Genomic DNA, 17,385 nt, shown 5'->3' with positions numbered 1-17,385 from the left:
GCAACAGTAATCTGGGTGATTACGCTGATAACCTAGGTTCATGTCTTTGGCCTGGATAAAGTGGGTCCAAAACATGAAGAGTGAATAAACAAACAAAACAAACCCCCCAAAAAATGTTCTTTCCTTCACTAGTTTTTAAAATAAAGGGAAAAAAAGAGCAAGCGAAAGAAAAGTGAGTGAAGATGGAAATCAGAGCAAAAAAACCCAATGCTTACACAGCCATAGCCACTCAACCTGTTCAGATTTTTGTGTGATGCTAATCTCTACAAAACTTTAGTTTTCAGTATTCAAAGTCAGCTGCGCAATTAGAGCTGTTCTCTTTTCTCCGAGTCCTTTCCTGTCGATCTTACAACTGGAAAGGCTTATCTGGTCTTTATTTCTGACAACACTCACATACTAAACTTTAAGACCATGAATACTCTCATTCATTTAAGCAGATCTACACATACGCTTTACCTTATGCACATGCAATAAACGCTTGCAAGGTCAAGGCCTATGTTAATAAAACATAATGAAGTTTTAGTGAAAGGAACAACCATCAATCAATACAGAGTATCATTCATACACTGTCTTTTTCTTAATATTTCTCATATTTGCATGGTGTGTGTGGATGACACACAAATACATTTACAATCATGAAAGAGATCTTGGAGCCATTGCTGACAATTACAAAAAAACCATTGGCTCAATGTGCGGCAGCAGCTAAAAAAAAGCCAATGATTGTTCTCAGTATGCTTCCTGATGATGGCCAACAACACAGACACCATTATTTCGCTTCTATAAAGTTTGGTGCAGACACATCTTGACTTCTATGCAAAGTTTCGTTCTGTACATCTCAAGAAGGATCTACTGGAGTTGGAGAAGGTACAGGGAAGGGCTACAAAAACAACTGAGAGAATGACACAGTATCCTTTCAAAGAAAGAGCTAAAAAAGCCTGAGGTGCCTCAGTCTGAAAAGAAGGCAGACATATGTGATATGACTGCGGTTTAAAAAATCATGAAGGCAGATGGTAAGCTGACTGTAGAAACTCTTACAACTCCTGCAAAACTACAAGCAGAGGCATAATGAAAAGGAGATACGTTTAAAACAGCAGACAGAGAACTTCTGGAACTTGTTGCTCTATGAGATCATAGAGGCAGACAGAATAAGAAAGTTCAGAAAGGAATTAGGCAAATTAATGAACAAATGATTTATAAACAGAGACTAAGAAGGATTAGGCAGGGATGCACCATCTAATGTCCGTAACAGAACGTAACAATTCTGGATCCTGGGGTAGTACAGGGGAAATGGATCACAGAAAACAGGTAGGCTTCCATGGTCTCCCTAAACAGCATCCCCTTTCGCCATCATTAGACACAGAATACTGGACTAGGTGGACTGTTTGTTTGACCTAGGAGCCAATTTTTAGTGCATGACTAAGTTAACTCTGAGAGCGTTTCTTGAAAAATGATCAATCTAACTACTGAATTTCAACACCTAACTTATACACAAGAACAGGATACATACCCAATAATCTATCATTTTGAATGATGTAATCATTTTTTTCATTCCTGCAAATTTTAAATGCAAGCTTGCAAACACTGAGAAGATTTTTTCCATCCACTTTCATCTGCAAAGTAAAAGACATAAAAATCACAGCTAAAATCTACATACAAATATGCACCATAACATTTTACAAGTTCAGACACCATGGCAAACTTGTATTCTCACAGAACTATTGAATTCCACCTGAAACCCTGACACTACACTGAGCCAAAGTGAAAAGTTTGCAGAAGTCAGGGACTCTGAAACCTAGCTAGTTTAACTCTATTTAGCAAACTGTGCTGACTGACTTCAAAATAACAGATGATACATAAACTTTTCATTTATTTTCTGCAGGTAGCATATCACTAACTTGCAAGGTTTTTTTCTCTAATTTACAGACAAATTCTGCACAGGATTCACTGGTTTGGCATCTATGGCCATACCACAAAGAACTCCAATACAACAGTACATGTCACAATGAAAGTTATTCTCAAATATCAGAAAACAAGATCTTATGATGTACTAAAGGTCATTGAGAGATAATGAAAGGGAAGTAAAAATGTTAAAATACAATGACAAATCTCTTCCTTTCCTCTGCATTTCAAGGGAAATTTCTTCTTTTGTTCATGATTTTTGAAAGACTCCACAGAAAAAATGTCTGTAATAGAACTTTTTTTTTTTTATATATAAGCAGCACTTAACATCTATGTAGTATCTGAATATATAATCATATCTTCTGATTAAAACAACACATGCTACCTTAAAGGAGAAAACACTCCTGCCCAACACACACTAATTACTAAAATGTCTACAACATGACACTAGCTGGTATCCTTTCACCAGTAACTGTCTATAGACAGTTAGTAGAAGCTGAACCAATAGGTTCAAAAGTACCAACTTCACTGAGAATTTTAACCGGAAATAGTAGAGAAACAGACAATTACACTTACTCACTTTCCCAAAAAATTATTGTGGTATATTCAGATAGAGGTGCTTAATAAGATCAAGACATTATTCAAAAACTAAGCTCTATTTCTATGTGTAATTTTTTAAATTATTGTTTTGTTTAAATCCCTGCATATGTATCCCAGCTTAGGACACTGTCTCTTTTTCATGCCTATGCAAAATTCCTGCAACCATATACCAGCTATCCTATTTTGTGTCCCTCCTTCCTCCCCCAGACGTAATTTCTCTGCAAAAAATAGGCTCCAATAAGTGCTGATCTGGATGTATGGGAGACTAGTATCTGTATGGCAAGAAACTGTGTTTAGGAAAGGGTTAGTTTAGACACAGTTTAGGAGTATGAAATGAAAAATTAAATGCAAGTTGTAATTCACAATTTTGAGCTTCACATTCTACCAAACAGCATTTTAAAACACTTACAGCCAGAATAATCTTTGCTAGCTTCAGGCAAAGTGGATCTGAATCAACATCTACAAGTTTATATAATGTCTTCAGAAGTACGCTTCTTCTTTTTAATCTTTTTCCAAGCATATTTTCTTCATTCAAGGCTTGATAGAGCTTGGTGCAAGCCAGACAAAGATTTTCTATATTGTCTTCTACTTGAAGGGGGTGGGAAGGGAGAGAAAAATAAAAAATAATTATCAATGCAACCTTTTCCAGAGCATCTCAATAGACAAAGACGCAGGAGAACAAATAAAGAATGGGCTGCAAATCTACAAAAATAAGGTGCCCAATAAATCTCTTAAAATGGTAATGTGATCCTCAGAAACAGTTTTATTCTGCTCTTTCAAAAAGAAGAGACTCAAGCCAAGAAATCACAGAGCCAAAATAATACCTGAAGCTAAAATGAAACTCACCTTTAATGCTTAATAATCAGATTGACCAAATGTCTACCAGGAAACTGTGAATCTGAATATATTCTTTAAAGGGCTCCACCAAACATTACATGTGAAAAGAGACAGTTAAGAAGTATTTTTCTGCCCATAGACATAACCTAATATATCAAACCTTGCTGGGATTAAGAACAAGTGAATGTAAAAACTTGTTGGAACTCTCCAATGCATAGTAGAGGTACAAGATATATTTGAGTGGACTGCTGGCCTATTGACAAAAAAGTCATCTACCTCCTAACCCGAGTCCCTCAGACACTATTTAAAAATACAAAAATAAAACCTGCAGTAAATTATTACAAAATCTGCCTCTCAACACAATGGAATCATGTACATGTTTACTTTAAAGGGAAAAGTCTTGCATATTTTTAAAATTCAAGAGTGAGGGTTGTGGGTTTTTTTTCTTTTCTTACATTTGCTTTTGTATATAAGGTGACACTAATAAAGCACCATATAAACCCACTTAAACTGCCTGTATAAACTCTGCATTTACTCAGGATGTATTTCACAGCTGAAATAGAGTCATATTCAAGGAGACAAAGCACTTGTGATGAAATATATATGGACAGGAAATTATGAGCAAAAACAATGTATCTAAGGCCCCAAACCTGTAGGCAGATTCAAGGACTCGCCTCTCATGCTGAGCAGTGCCTGGAAGCTCTCAATTTGCCATCATCATACTCAAGGAACAGCAATGACTATTCCATTTCTACTCCCATCGTGACAGAAAATTTAACAAAATTTAGCATGATTCTAAACCCTCTGCTCCAGTAAGCAGTGAAACAGGACTGGCAAGGAACCAAAACTGAAAGGTCTCCACTCCATTTCATCAAAATTAACAACAACAACAAAAATTATTTAATACTCATCCCTTGGGGAATTTTTGAAGCTTATTCTCCCTTGAGTACTGGAATGTAACAAAATTAATTATTTGCTCCTTTAGAAAAAGAGACTTTGGCGTTCTATTTAGTTTTGTCATATAACAATCCTCTCAAGAGCACAATATTCATAAGATTTTAGACAATAACTAAGTTCCAGGTTAAACCTCAGATTTATTTGTGAATGGAAAGTTTTCCGCAAATATTTTTGAGGGAGAAAGGGGAAGAAAAAGGCTTTTCTATCACTACATAAAAAAAACAGATGTGACCTAAATGCATGTGCAGGGAATTAGCTGAAACATATGAAGCAAGTGACCGCACACAAAATTTTAAAATATTGAATCAGCAACAGACCCACTCAAAACATTAAAATTATGAAATTCTGATATTCGTTTTGATAAGAAAAACTGCAATTGTGCAGTAAACAGCCTAAATAAAACAATGTAGCACAAAGCTGCAGGAGGCAATGATGCAATTCAGTTACAATCCGTGTGAATATTCAAGTAGCAGCAAAACTCTTAACTTTAAGGTTTTTGTAGTACTAAATTCAATCAATGGGTTAGATAATTTCATCTATTATTAGAAATACTAAGCCATAATCAAGTTTTAATAAAAAGCTAAAAAAAACCCCAACACACTAACCAAATCAAGTAAAGACTGGGGAAAAGGGGCATGAAAATTGATTTTCCTTAGTTACATTCATGACAAGGGAAAGACATGATTAGATTTTTACCTCTAAATAATATTTTGCTTACCTACAAAGAATATCTCACAATGCAAAACTTTAACTCGGTGGCTCATATTTAACAATCTCAGCATTAAGCAAGGAAAATACGAAGTTGCATGGCTGTTTTCAAATTTCCTGATCACTGTTTTTCTACACATCAGTGACAGATGTGGGAATGAGAATCCTGTCTTTTTAAAATAATCATATATTCTGGGAATCACTTAGTACTGTACAGGTGTTTCACACTCATCAACATCTGCAAAATTATGCAAAAAAATTCTAATCTGTACCATACTATAATGAACACTGCAAAAGATCCCATAAAATAGAATCTATCCCCTAATTTTACACTCACTTTTAACCACTTGTAAAAACAAATGTACTTGCTATATTCCCACCATTCAAATGAATACAATGTCTATAGAAGGCAACTAAAAAATCTTTTGAATGAAATATTAAAATGGATTTCAGAGTTCAATCTTTTCAAGCCATACATTTATTAAGTTTTGCTTCAATATTCTGGGTCAATGTACTTTTCTGAGTCACCTAACACTTTAAACACAAATGGAAATTTTCATTACGATTTCCTTAGTTTTCTAAAATTAATTGAAACCTTCAATACAGACTATGCTTAAAACAGTGAATCTGTGCAGTACTTTCTTCTTAAAATTATTACCTCATCACTGACGGCTAAGCTGGCAGAGCTATGTTGTCTAAAGGTAATTTAATCAGACAAGACCTTCTCTAAACCAGTTGGGGTTTTTTACAGAATCACAGAATGGTTGAGGTTGGCAGGGACCTCTGGAGGTCATCTCGTCCAACCCCTCCTGCTCAAGCAGGGCCACCTAGAGAGTTGCCCAGGCCAGTTTTACACTGCAACATCACTGAACATAGGAAAGCATAAAAGGCTACATAGTCCAACTACTGTTATTCTTCTGCAGTAAACACAAATGAGTCCCATGTTTCCTGCAGGAAATAGTTCAGAAAGTACACCCTTTCAAGAACAGTGTTACCCACCTTTTTCCAGTTCATGCAGAATTGGTAGAATTTTTATATGCCAAAAGCTTTCTTCCTCTTCTGATTCATTTATTCTTGTTTCATCCTCTATGCCTTCAAAATACATTCAAAACAAAAGTACATATTCAGTGAAGGTTTCAACTTCTACACAAATAAATAGCTACAAGTACTTTATTCATCAGTCAGAAAAAAAATAATCTAAAAATGTCACATTTTGCTATATTCTGGGTTATGCTACCTATTCAAGCTTTTGGTTTTAGTTACATTTTCTCAAAAACAAAAGTTTCAAACAAAACTAGATAGATAAATGTTTTGATATGTAAAGCTGTACTGTAAAGCCAGATTTGTTTTTGTTTGCTGACATTAATGTTTCATTTGATCACTGAATTGGAAGGTAATGACTTCATTACATCAACATGTCCTACTATTTTTCAGCTCTGTGTCCATGTGACAACTTATTCTGTGTTAAAAAATATCCATACTACAGACAATCCTCTAGGATTGTACAATTTTATCTAGTACACATGCACAATATTACACTAAGCTTGGTTAACTGACTCTTTGGTCAGTTAGGGAAAAATAGCCTTGTTATTACATCCTGTTAGCAATTCTAACCACTTCATGCAATTAGTTTTGAGAAGTTCTCGACTAAATTTTTGCAAAATGCATGTTTCTCTCCTATTCTTTGTTAGGTCAAACAATTTCTCACACAGCATCTTGGGAAAAACTACAGCTATCTGAAAGATGTTTTGCCTCCAATAAACATGTCAGAAACCTTGAAGGCAACCAACTCCCAGTTTTCTTGGCCACCCTCAACCAATTTCCTCCACAGTGACTGAGAAAGAGCTAGTGTTAATTATCAGAAACTTGTCCACTTCACAAAGAGAAGTTTTAAAAAATATTTCAGCTTTTTTTATACTATGCTTCAAAAAGAAAACACAAAAAAAGTCCATCAGCAGACATCAAGTTCAAAAGTGGTAGACCAAAAAATCAGCAGTCTAGGATTCTTCTGGAAACAAGACTGGGAGCATGGATCTGTTTTCAGATTGGACAAAGGAGTTGGTGAATCATGGTTTATTAAAAAATGGATCCCAGGATTGACTTTCATATGGATGCAATATCACTGGGAAGTATTCCGACTTGCTGAACATCCTTTTTACATTCACCTGGCACTACGCAAAGTGACAGAATTGGCCCGCTACAGCTGGACAGCCAGAGTTTCTGCGCAACTTGAGTTTTAAAGGATCTAACAATTGCTTACAAGGTGCATGTAGGCATATTTTTTTACTTCAAAATTAGGTTAAGCTCCTTATCTTGCAGGCAACCAAAGTTGTTTTATAAAGATGGGGTATGGTTTGGTTTTTTTAAATAGGAAAATAAAAGTCGCACAAGTCCACTAAATAACATGAAGAAAGCCATTAAGCCTAGAATATATAAATTTTTTTGTGACAGATTTGCCAGACTGCGTCTCCTACTGTTCGTTACTGGCTCTTGCCCTTAAATGACAATGTAAATTCTTAACATAATCATTATCAAACAAAAAAATACTGTACTATATGAGAACGCTAATATTGAGAGGTTTGCATCATGAGAACAGTATCTCAGATCTTAAAAAAATGATTGACTACTGAGCATTACTTGGAACAGTGAAACTGACTATTTAAAAAGCTTGCTCTTTAAAAAAAAAAAATCCAGACTCTTTTTGTGTATCTGTATTAACTGTCTACCTATATTTTACACAGAATGAATCTATCGGTTGTATCTATTTCAACAGATTATACAAAAATGTTGCTGTTTCATAAGTAATACACTGGTAAGTAAGTTATTAGAATAACTGTATATTGTTGGTGTGTGCATATGTACATATTAGTATAAGTACATGTTATTAGGTAATATTTTTATTACTTTTTTTGCAGACTTTTTTTATTTTCTAGATCAAATGAGTTAATAGTCTTACTTGAATTGATGAGTAGCTTAATTAATAAAACACTATGCAGCATTTGCAATGAAGTGAAAGTTCTGCTCCAGATAATGTAAGAACACAGCTGAAATGAGAACACTAGAATAGTTTGCACTGTTCCTTCCTGCCACAAAACCCACATATTGACACAATTATTTCTTTTCTTTACAATTTGTAGCTACCTCTCTTCTTAAACTGAAAGATGGGACTGACTTTCTAACTACGCACATGCTTAACTGTATTAAGCAAGAAATAGAATAGTTCATGTATGCATTTGCAGATATGACCAAACTTCTCACTAGAAAAAAAAATTAACAAAGCCATTCAATTTTTAGTTCAGAACAAAAAGAACTGATTTTTTCTGTCGCTCTGCTGCAGTTGTCTTGCATTCATCAGAAAAATACAGCAACCTAAAAGTTATAATGGAATAATTTTTTTAAACAAATATCTCTTGTAACTAGGAAAAAAATAATAATCAGCTTTTACTAGACAATATTAATCCTAGCAATAAGAATGAACAGCAAATACATGATTATAAAGAAACTCAACATTAATAAATTGTGAACTTGCATATGTCTCTGTCCTGGGAGATTTTTAAGCTGCTGATGAAAAGTTATGGCACTAGCTGTATTTAAAATACTGTAGAAGCTGTGCTGAACCTTCTGAGTAAATCACAATTCAACAGCAAAAATACTCAAGCAAAAGAATTCAGCAAGTTGAAGTTCGTTGTCTCAGTTTTTCGTAAGTCTTAACCACAGCTTTGCATTCTCATAAAAAAAAAAAATCACTAATCAGTCTACATTTATTGGTTGCTGTTTTTAGCATGTAAATACAAGAGCCTTAGCAACACTGAGCTTTTGAAAGCTGTGTACTGCCTGACTTATCATGTTTAGCCTTTTCATAGAATACTGACTAGCTATGAATATATCAATATTAAAATAAGTCTACCTCCTCTCTAAAATGTGAAAGTGTAAACACAAATCATATGAGAAAATACAAATAAGCTGTAAATGAACACTCCCCCTCAGGACCTCACTATAGAGAAGAAATGACTGAGAATTCCTACTGCCATCCCACTGTTTATTCTGGGATTAAAGATGAAGTATGCACAAACTAAGGAAGCTACATAATATTAAAAAAAAAAGATATAAAAAGAAACAATCCTAATAACACAAATTATTTTTTCAGTAGCATCAATAAAATAGCAACAAATAAATTAAAAGGCTTATAAACAGAGAAAATACAGCCCCACAGAGTACTAACTCCCATGACATGGTAAATACTCTCAGCTCCTCTGAAGGAAATGAAAGCAGAGCATATTACAGCCTTCGCCAGAATGATTCAGAATAATGCAACTTCTCAGTTCTAGAAAAATAGCAATAAGGCATAATAATAGCAGAGTAGAAACTTCAGGTTTCCATACCAGACTCTCAAATATGCACTTGCCTTGTATGAAATGTGCCAGTTAAGAGGCAATAGTAATTAAAATCTGTTACGTAAAATTAGCAAAATGCATCCAGAATCTGTATCTTCAGCTAATATAGCTTGGCATAACTTTATTAGTTTCTGTGCAGCTATACCAGTTTACAAAAAGTGATGAGCAAACAAGGCGTTACTGGACTGGCAAATTCTTAAGCCTACATATGGAAAAAACAAGACAGAAAATATCAACAGATTTTTAGAGTAAAGCTCTCTTGAGTATTGTTTCTCTTTACCAACCACAGATAGTAAAAAAACCCAATACATCTAGAAAACCAAAAATATTGTTCAGTGACTAAAGAAGAAAAGTATCTTCAAATCACAAAAATTAGATTATTTCTATTTGACTGTATTTCACATTTGTTGACTGGAAATTGAAATGCCTAATGAAGTACCTGTTACTCTTCTCTTCCAGCCTGTAATCCTTGGCCGTGATGAATTTATGCCAGGCTCTTTCATCTGGTCACTAAAAGATACAGTATAGACACACATAAAGTATATCAGAATACAATGCTCAAAATGCCTCTTTGTTCACATGCACTCAGTATGAGATCTGCATATTAATAACTAATTGGAAAAGATTATAAGTTATTTTAGTAAGTTAGTAGGTTATCTGCTCATTAAAAGTGACATATAAGTACAACTTCCTCCAGTATGTATTACAGAAAGCTCCTTCAGAAATACTGACATATTTACACCACAAGAGGTCACCATTATGGAACTCAAAACCTAAAGCTTTCCCACTTGTACAATAAAACTGAAAGCTGAACCAAACTAAACTCAGAAAGAGCCAATTTTTATTTTATCACCAGCTTCATTAACTGAATATAAACTCAACTAGCTTAAAACTGTACATTCATCCATTCACAAGGACAGTGATTTGTTCTGATAAACACTTTTAAAATATTTAATGAGAAGAATTTTCAAAGAAATAAACCCTTTAGTAACCTTTAACGTAAATATTAGAGTTTCCATGTCTGCCTGTGAATTATTGCTAACTGCACAGTGGTCACTAGTTCTGTTAGTACATGTATGTTGTCATTTCTTTGTAAAGCAGTAGTGAGTAATGCCATAATTCCTGCTGATGGTATGATTAGTCTTTCTTTGGCCAGAGGAAACTACTACATACATCTGTGATAAACCTATTCTGTTTGCCTAGCTACACACTCAAGCAGCACTGATCTAAAAGAAATATACAAGATATAGACTCTCTTTGCGAGTAAACAGGAATCTTTCCTCCTTTAAATCCTGTACTAAAGACAAAGGTCTTAAATCTATGTTTCATATTCTCAGCGTATGTTTTATTTAACACTTCTTATTCCATTTATAGTTCATGTACCAGTACAACCTAATCTCTTAAATTTCCTTCTAAAGATAACAGTAGTGCGTTAGCAATATTATTTCAACTTTTTTTTAACCTGTTAATTTAGTTGCTATAAGGCTTAAAGCTAAACTGTTGTTTAAGTGGGTTGCTGGATTGGCGCCTAAATCCTGTCTGCCAGTCCAGACAGAAGATGTAAGTCATCCTATCAACAGATGGAGACAGAATAAAAGACAAAGCTCTTGTAAGATCACTTTCCTACAAAAGGGACTGGATAGCTCACTGTGATCAGTCAAAAATTTCCCAAGCAACCACATTACAGAAGAACACTTGCTTCATTATGGCTAAGAGTGAATAATGCTTTCCTTTTACAGAATGAGGATTTAAGTGCTCCAAAATCCAAATGCTTACACAAACTATCTTGAAATTATTTCAGCTCATATACGGCAATTCCAACTCCTCTGGGGAAGCAATGCTTAAAAAAAAAAAAATAGTCAAGTCCTTGCATCTCTACTCTAAAAGAGACTGACATCTGTAAGAAAGAAGGTTTCTACAGCACACATTAAGTACAGTTTAGTGTACCAATAGAAATCAAAATTTGGTTCCATTTATGTGAATACCTTGTCCCACAAACTTTAAAAGTTTAAGAAATGATTCTACAAGGTTCAGCTATCCCTGAAAGCAAGACTATAACCTCAAAGGACACCGGATAAGCAAGAAAATAACTTCAGACACTTAATACTAACCCAGCTATATTCATAAATCAGCACCTACAGAATTGTATGTAGGCATGATGATACTATCTGCCTATATGAATATGGATGTTTGAGTTTGCTTTCCTCAGAAAGAGTTCTGTTATCCTGTCTGTGCCTCTTCCCCTAAAATGTAAATCCACAGGACAAATCCAAGAAACTTCAACAAAGACAATCCTACAAGTTTTGTAGGAAACAAAAGCAGCTGAATAGAAAAGACACTGAAGCAAAGGATGTGATAACCTGAACACTTATCAGACAGAAACACCACATATGCGAGATGAAGGGTAAGACCATGTCGAAGTCTGAATTGCGTTTAAAAAAAAAAAAAAGTTGGTTGGAACCTGTGATTTTTTGAACACCAGTATCAACCAGTTTAAAGACCTACATGAGTAGGAAAGCAGATTGCTGTACTGCTAGTATTCACAGAACTATCTGTACTTTTGGGAAACATCTTCATAAGTTAAACATCTTAACTGGAACTCTCATTATTTTCAGAAAAAGAATACACTGAATACATACATAAACGAGAATGACTGGTGGGCAGGCTTATATTTAGGGAGTACGTGCAATTTATGAATCTTGTGAGAGATTACAAAATCCCTTTATATATCTTTACCATGCTGCCAACACCATTTTAGAGACTTTTGCTTCTTTGCTATCTTTTAACTTTCACATAGGGCTGAAACTTAAGTAGCAATATCTTGTTAAGAACTATGCAGTTAAAATGTGATCAACCTACTCTAAAAAATAAGTTACCTACTATTGAAGGGAACTGGCTTATCGAAAGAGTGGTTGCCTTGGAAACAAAGCCAACTGGCAGAAATCTGATCATCTGATAAGGGACTCGTCAAGAAATCAACTGACAGAGGCTCTGATGATTTACAGAGGAAAGAGAACTTGGCAACTGGATCATCTCTGTCCTTCTCATATAAGGGAGATCGTAGTAGCCCCTATGAGGAACACTGATTTCTTGAACGTACACAGACAATGAGGACTTCCAAAAGGAAGGTGAGCCAGCACTGCAGTAGTGTATTCAGTATTTTTCCCTGGTGAAAGAATGTGTAATTTAAGTGAAAGCAGCACTTATTCGGAAAGTCTGTATGTTTAGAAGTTTACTTGCTTGTTCTTGCCATAAGTCTCTTGTTGATGGTAAATCTGCAAACTCTCACCTTCAGTGGTATTTCAGGGAAAACTACATTTCTAAGAACTGCAACCCAGAGGCAAAGAATTGGGCTAGTTCTCTCCAAAGAAGGTACACACAACAGCCAGGTCTGATTCACAAACATGAGTATAAGATCCCAGTACAGTAATAGTGCATGGGCTCATCCCTTATGCTGCAGAGCCTTAAATATCTGAGAATCTGGCTACCTCTTTACTTGTAAAACAGAGTCTGGCAATGGGCCTGAATTTTGGGCCACACCTTTTCCATACAGTTAGACCCTTAGCATGGTGCCTGCTATGGTTTTGGCCCAAGAAGGGTAGTACTTTCCTTGAAAAAAGCCTGGGCACAGGGTACAGAGGTAGGGACATTCCCAGCCAATACTTTGTGTGTGGTAGGGAGGGGGTTAAAAATACTTCCATTGTATTAACATAACCCATGACAAAGGATTTGACCACCTAGCCAGAGACTAACTCCTTTGTTTAATTTTTATTAATTACTAGTACAGATGTAGCCCTGGTGCCCCACTGATTATTTAGTTACCAGTTAAGAGGGACACATAGCCCAGTAGTAACAAGTTAATGCTTCTCTAAAGAATTGTCCCTAACAAGCACCTTTGATCAGTGAGGTAGCAAAACTTAACTAGAAAAAAAAGAGAATACGATCATCTTTTCTGAATTGTCAAACTTGAAGGCATTCCCTCTACACACTACCGTGTCCTCTCCTTATGGAAGGTTCTTGTAACATCTACATAGTCTTACAACTTTGGGAGGCAAAACTAGAAAATACGGAAGTGGGAGAAAAACAGAGTAGCACAGTAACTGAGATAGGACAATATAGGATGAAGAATATGAGAGTTAGTTTTCAAAGAGAAGAGTAGGAATAACAAAGAAAGAGCAAAAGATAAGGGTAGTGGGTATGGAAAAGGCCATAAGTCCCATACTATCTGCTTCTGCAAGTGCAAAGATCTCACATGACTTTGCTCCTCCAAAGACTACAAGCCTCTTCTCTTGCACCCATGTAAACTGAATCTGTGGAGTCTCTCTTGAAGTAGAGATAGGAACTGGCACTATCCCATGTAAACCGGAATCGGAACAGAGTCTTATGAAGGCAGAGAGCTACTTGAGTGCAGACAGTGTGCTGCATGCCCTGAGTAAACGCTGTGAGGAAGCCATTCACAGTAGACACTAGCTGGTGTCTGGAAATAGATATATTTTCCATTTTTAAACAAGGAAATGAAAATGAATTACCAACTTTGTGATCTGAAAGATAACAAGACTCTGCAAAGCACCCTTAACTTTGTATTTATAGGTATCTTTTGCTGGTGAATTCTGCATGACTGCTTAAGGCAACTTCTTTGGGGGAGGGAGGGTTGAAGACATCAGAAGAAGCAAACTCGCTTCCATTGACAGAAATAGAAGGAATATTAGGCTTAACATCCAAGGACTTTATGTAGACCGACTAATAAAATGCCATTTTCTCTCAGCTCCACACAAAACTTTCCAAATAGTAGTAAATCTCAAACATCAGCAACATTTAAACCAGAAAAGGTAACTTGGAAGATACTTGGAAAAACACAGCACACTGACTTCTGAAGGCATCACCTGCATCAACTACAGTACTACTAAAATTTACAGAACATACATTTACATACATTTTATAAATATATGAAACAGAACATGGTCTAGCTAGTCCAAAAGATTGTCTTCAACTACGTCTTTTAAAAACCGATAAGTACAGACACTCACAGAAAAACCTCTTCAGAAGTTCCTTCCTGATAAGAAGCCTTAGTCTGTGTTGCCACCACATGAAAGATCTCTTATCATCCATGTGCTCTCAATAAAACATTGGCCTCATTGCTAACTTCTAGTAGCAGTTTCTAAAGTAAAGTAATATTTAGTTTATTTTTAAATAAATTTCTAAGGCATTTGGGTTTATTGTCTCTCAATTTCTTTTCCTTTTTTTCTTAAGACAGAAAACTGTAATTATGAGCATACAATTTCTACACATCTATATCTGCAGAGCATTTTCTATATCTATAGAACCACAATTCTAATCTTCTAAGTTCCTTCCTCGTAAGCAAATCTAAGCGCCTGATAGTTTCATTGCTTGTCCTTAGAGCCCTTTCTTTTTTGTCTTTATTTTGATAAGGTAAACAAAACCAGTCATACTTAATCTAAAAGTACAGTAGCCATTTATGTAACAAAAACATACAAAAGCCATAATCGGTCACACTGAAAGTCCACCTTGCTCAGTGTCTTCTAACAGTGACCAAAAAGCTTCTCTGACGCCTCCAGCAAAATAGAGGGTCCTGTTGGGGTGCCCTCCGTGCAGTTCTCCCTCAGTTTCTGCCTTCCTGTTTTTCACCCTGATGCATTCCTTCCCGCTTTTTTTTTTTTCCTTCCATTTTCCCCCAATAGTCACTCAATTTCTCCCCAAAATATTTTCCTTAACTCCACCCCCTTCAGCCCCCCAAAACTTCCTTTCTTCTAGTTAATTTAAAACTCAAAAACGTGACTCAAATTTTCACAAATTTTATTTTGGATACTTTGATAAATCGGTGTTTTCAGGTCTTCAAGTGTCTAAGAGAGCAATTTCTAACTTCTCACAAGGCTCTAAAAACAGCCTAGGCACTGCAATAAGTAAAAGATGCAGACTGTTTATACATAAATACAAGCACCGAACATCTGATTTTACAAGCATACATTGTCTGCATTGGAAAGCCAGACATGAGATATCTACGCCCAAAAATCAAGACATTTCACTAAGTGGTAAGAAGAACAAATATAGAGCAATGCTAAGTAGATCCTGGGGGCCTGCTCGGGCAAGCCAGATGTATCAAAACGATTACTAGGCACAAAGGTGTTCTTTCCAACTAGACCAGAGCTCAGTCCTGAAACAGATATGCCATTTAGAAAGACTGTTCTTTGAGATGTTACTGACATGTATATTCAAAGTGCGACTACACCTTCACTGTAATCTGGGTTTATTTTTAATGCTAGCAGCATCCAGGATGGCATGCCTTCTATTGATAAGGACCATTTGACTATTTAAGCAGTTGTGTATTTTCCTTTCAACCAAAGATTCCCAAATGCTACATGGACTACAAAGGGAAAAGCTGCAAGGATGTGTTGTGAAAGTACACAGAACCAACAAGTCTCTAAAGAGAAGTCACAGGTAAATAACTAGTTTCTCCTCTTTTGAGTGTCTTCCATGGCAGAGAAGGAAGAGCTCTTGTCACACAACCAATGAGGGTGTCACAATGCACCCTCCCTTCAGCTATTAATATACATTCATAAGACCCCTTCCAAGCCCTCTCTCCTCCAGGCTAAAGAGTCCCAGCTCTCTCAGCCTTTCCTCATATGAAGAACTCCATCATCTTAGTAGCTGGACTCTCTCCAGCTGGTCTGTATCTCTGTTGCACTGGGGAGCCAAGAACTGTACCCAGCAGTCCAGGTGTGGTGGAGGTTTTCAACACGCAAATGAACAGGGTACTAGATCATCTCATCTAGGCTCCCTTTTCCAGAAAAGACTGGACCAGATGATCTTTTGAGGTCTTCCAACCTGAGCTGTTCTATGAACTTGGTGTCCACCAGGACCCCCAGGTCTTTTTCCACAAAGCTGCCTCCCAGCTAGATGGCTCCCAGTATATACTACTGCCTGGGGTTGTTCCTCCCCAGGTGCAGGACTTAGCCTTTGTTAAACTGCATGAGGTTCCTGTCAATCCATTTCTCCAGCCTGCCAAGGTCCCTCTGGAAGGCTGCACAACCCCCTGGCATAGCAGCCAAGAGGTTGCTTGCATACTGACTGCAGGTTACAGTTTTTTCTAAATTGTTCAGAACTGTGGTCTCATGAACTGCCCATCAGGCTCTTGGCAGGACTGCTGGGGAGCACAGTGCAAAGATACCCAAGGCTCTAGACCAAGTTTCTCAGGGCACATCCAGACTCAGCAGCTTCATCTCAAAAAGAAGGATGGCAGCTCCAGGGAAAGTTAAAAGGAACTAATGGTGATCCTGGGAGTCAGGGCAAGAAGGATGATGCAGCAGACCCTGAGTGAGCAGCAAGGGACAAGGTGGTGCAAGAACGCCAAGGCAAAGGAGAAAGGGAGTCAGATGTGGAGCTGGAGCAAGTGAGAGAGACTGCGACTGATTTTCTCAAACAACGTTCAGTTACACAATGCTTAGGAACCACCGCTTCAGAACATAAGGCCTCTGCTACCGTGATTCTTCCACCGTAAGTGTTTAGTGATCAGGACACGAGTTCTAACTCTAAACGATAGTTACTGATTTTAATAGCAAGACATTGCTCTGTAGGCTTTGAAAAGAAGTGTGAACAACTTCCTAGTATTTTCACCAAAGCAACTAGTAGGAGTTGGATTTAACTTTTGGCAAAATGAGAAAAATGAGCATTTTGCTTTACCATTCACTCTCACAGAAGTTAATTTTTCCATATGCCAATTAACATTGGCATTTTTCATTAATCCATTTATTCCTATTCAATTATAATGTCCAGGTCTTTTATGTTGCCAAAATGGCATCAGAATTAGTTTTCTGTATTGTCTTTCATTAGTTCAACAGTAGGGAATATGTTTTTGTAGTTTTTGTTTTGTTTCAAACTGAGTGATTTCTTCCTGACCCATAACTTCGCACTTGAAAGGCACTCCATCTTTTTAGACAAAGAATTGACCTTCACTAAGCCACTTAAGACAATG

General features: G+C 36.4%; 1 protein-coding gene across 3 annotated transcripts in view; it reads right to left on the bottom strand.

Annotated features, from left to right (window-relative positions):
- ARMC2 (armadillo repeat containing 2) overlaps positions 1-17,385 on the bottom strand; it is a 66,464-nt gene that overhangs the window by 33,179 nt on the left and 15,900 nt on the right. For all 3 annotated transcript variants that reach the window (XM_049818126.1, XM_049818127.1, XM_049818128.1), the window contains 4 exons: positions 9,835-9,905; positions 6,001-6,093; positions 2,909-3,084; positions 1,508-1,610 (listed from right to left, as the gene is read on the bottom strand). In XM_049818126.1, the coding sequence (XP_049674083.1) occupies positions 1,508-1,610; positions 2,909-3,084; positions 6,001-6,093; positions 9,835-9,905 (443 nt within the window). The remainder of the gene's footprint in view (positions 1-1,507; positions 1,611-2,908; positions 3,085-6,000; positions 6,094-9,834; positions 9,906-17,385) is intronic.

The sequence above is a fragment of the Accipiter gentilis genome, chromosome 15 (assembly GCF_929443795.1).
Source record: "Accipiter gentilis chromosome 15, bAccGen1.1, whole genome shotgun sequence".
Lineage (NCBI taxonomy): Eukaryota > Metazoa > Chordata > Aves > Accipitriformes > Accipitridae > Astur > Astur gentilis.
The sequence above is the reverse complement of the archived record's forward strand: the minus strand, read 5'-3'. Positions and strand labels throughout refer to the sequence as shown.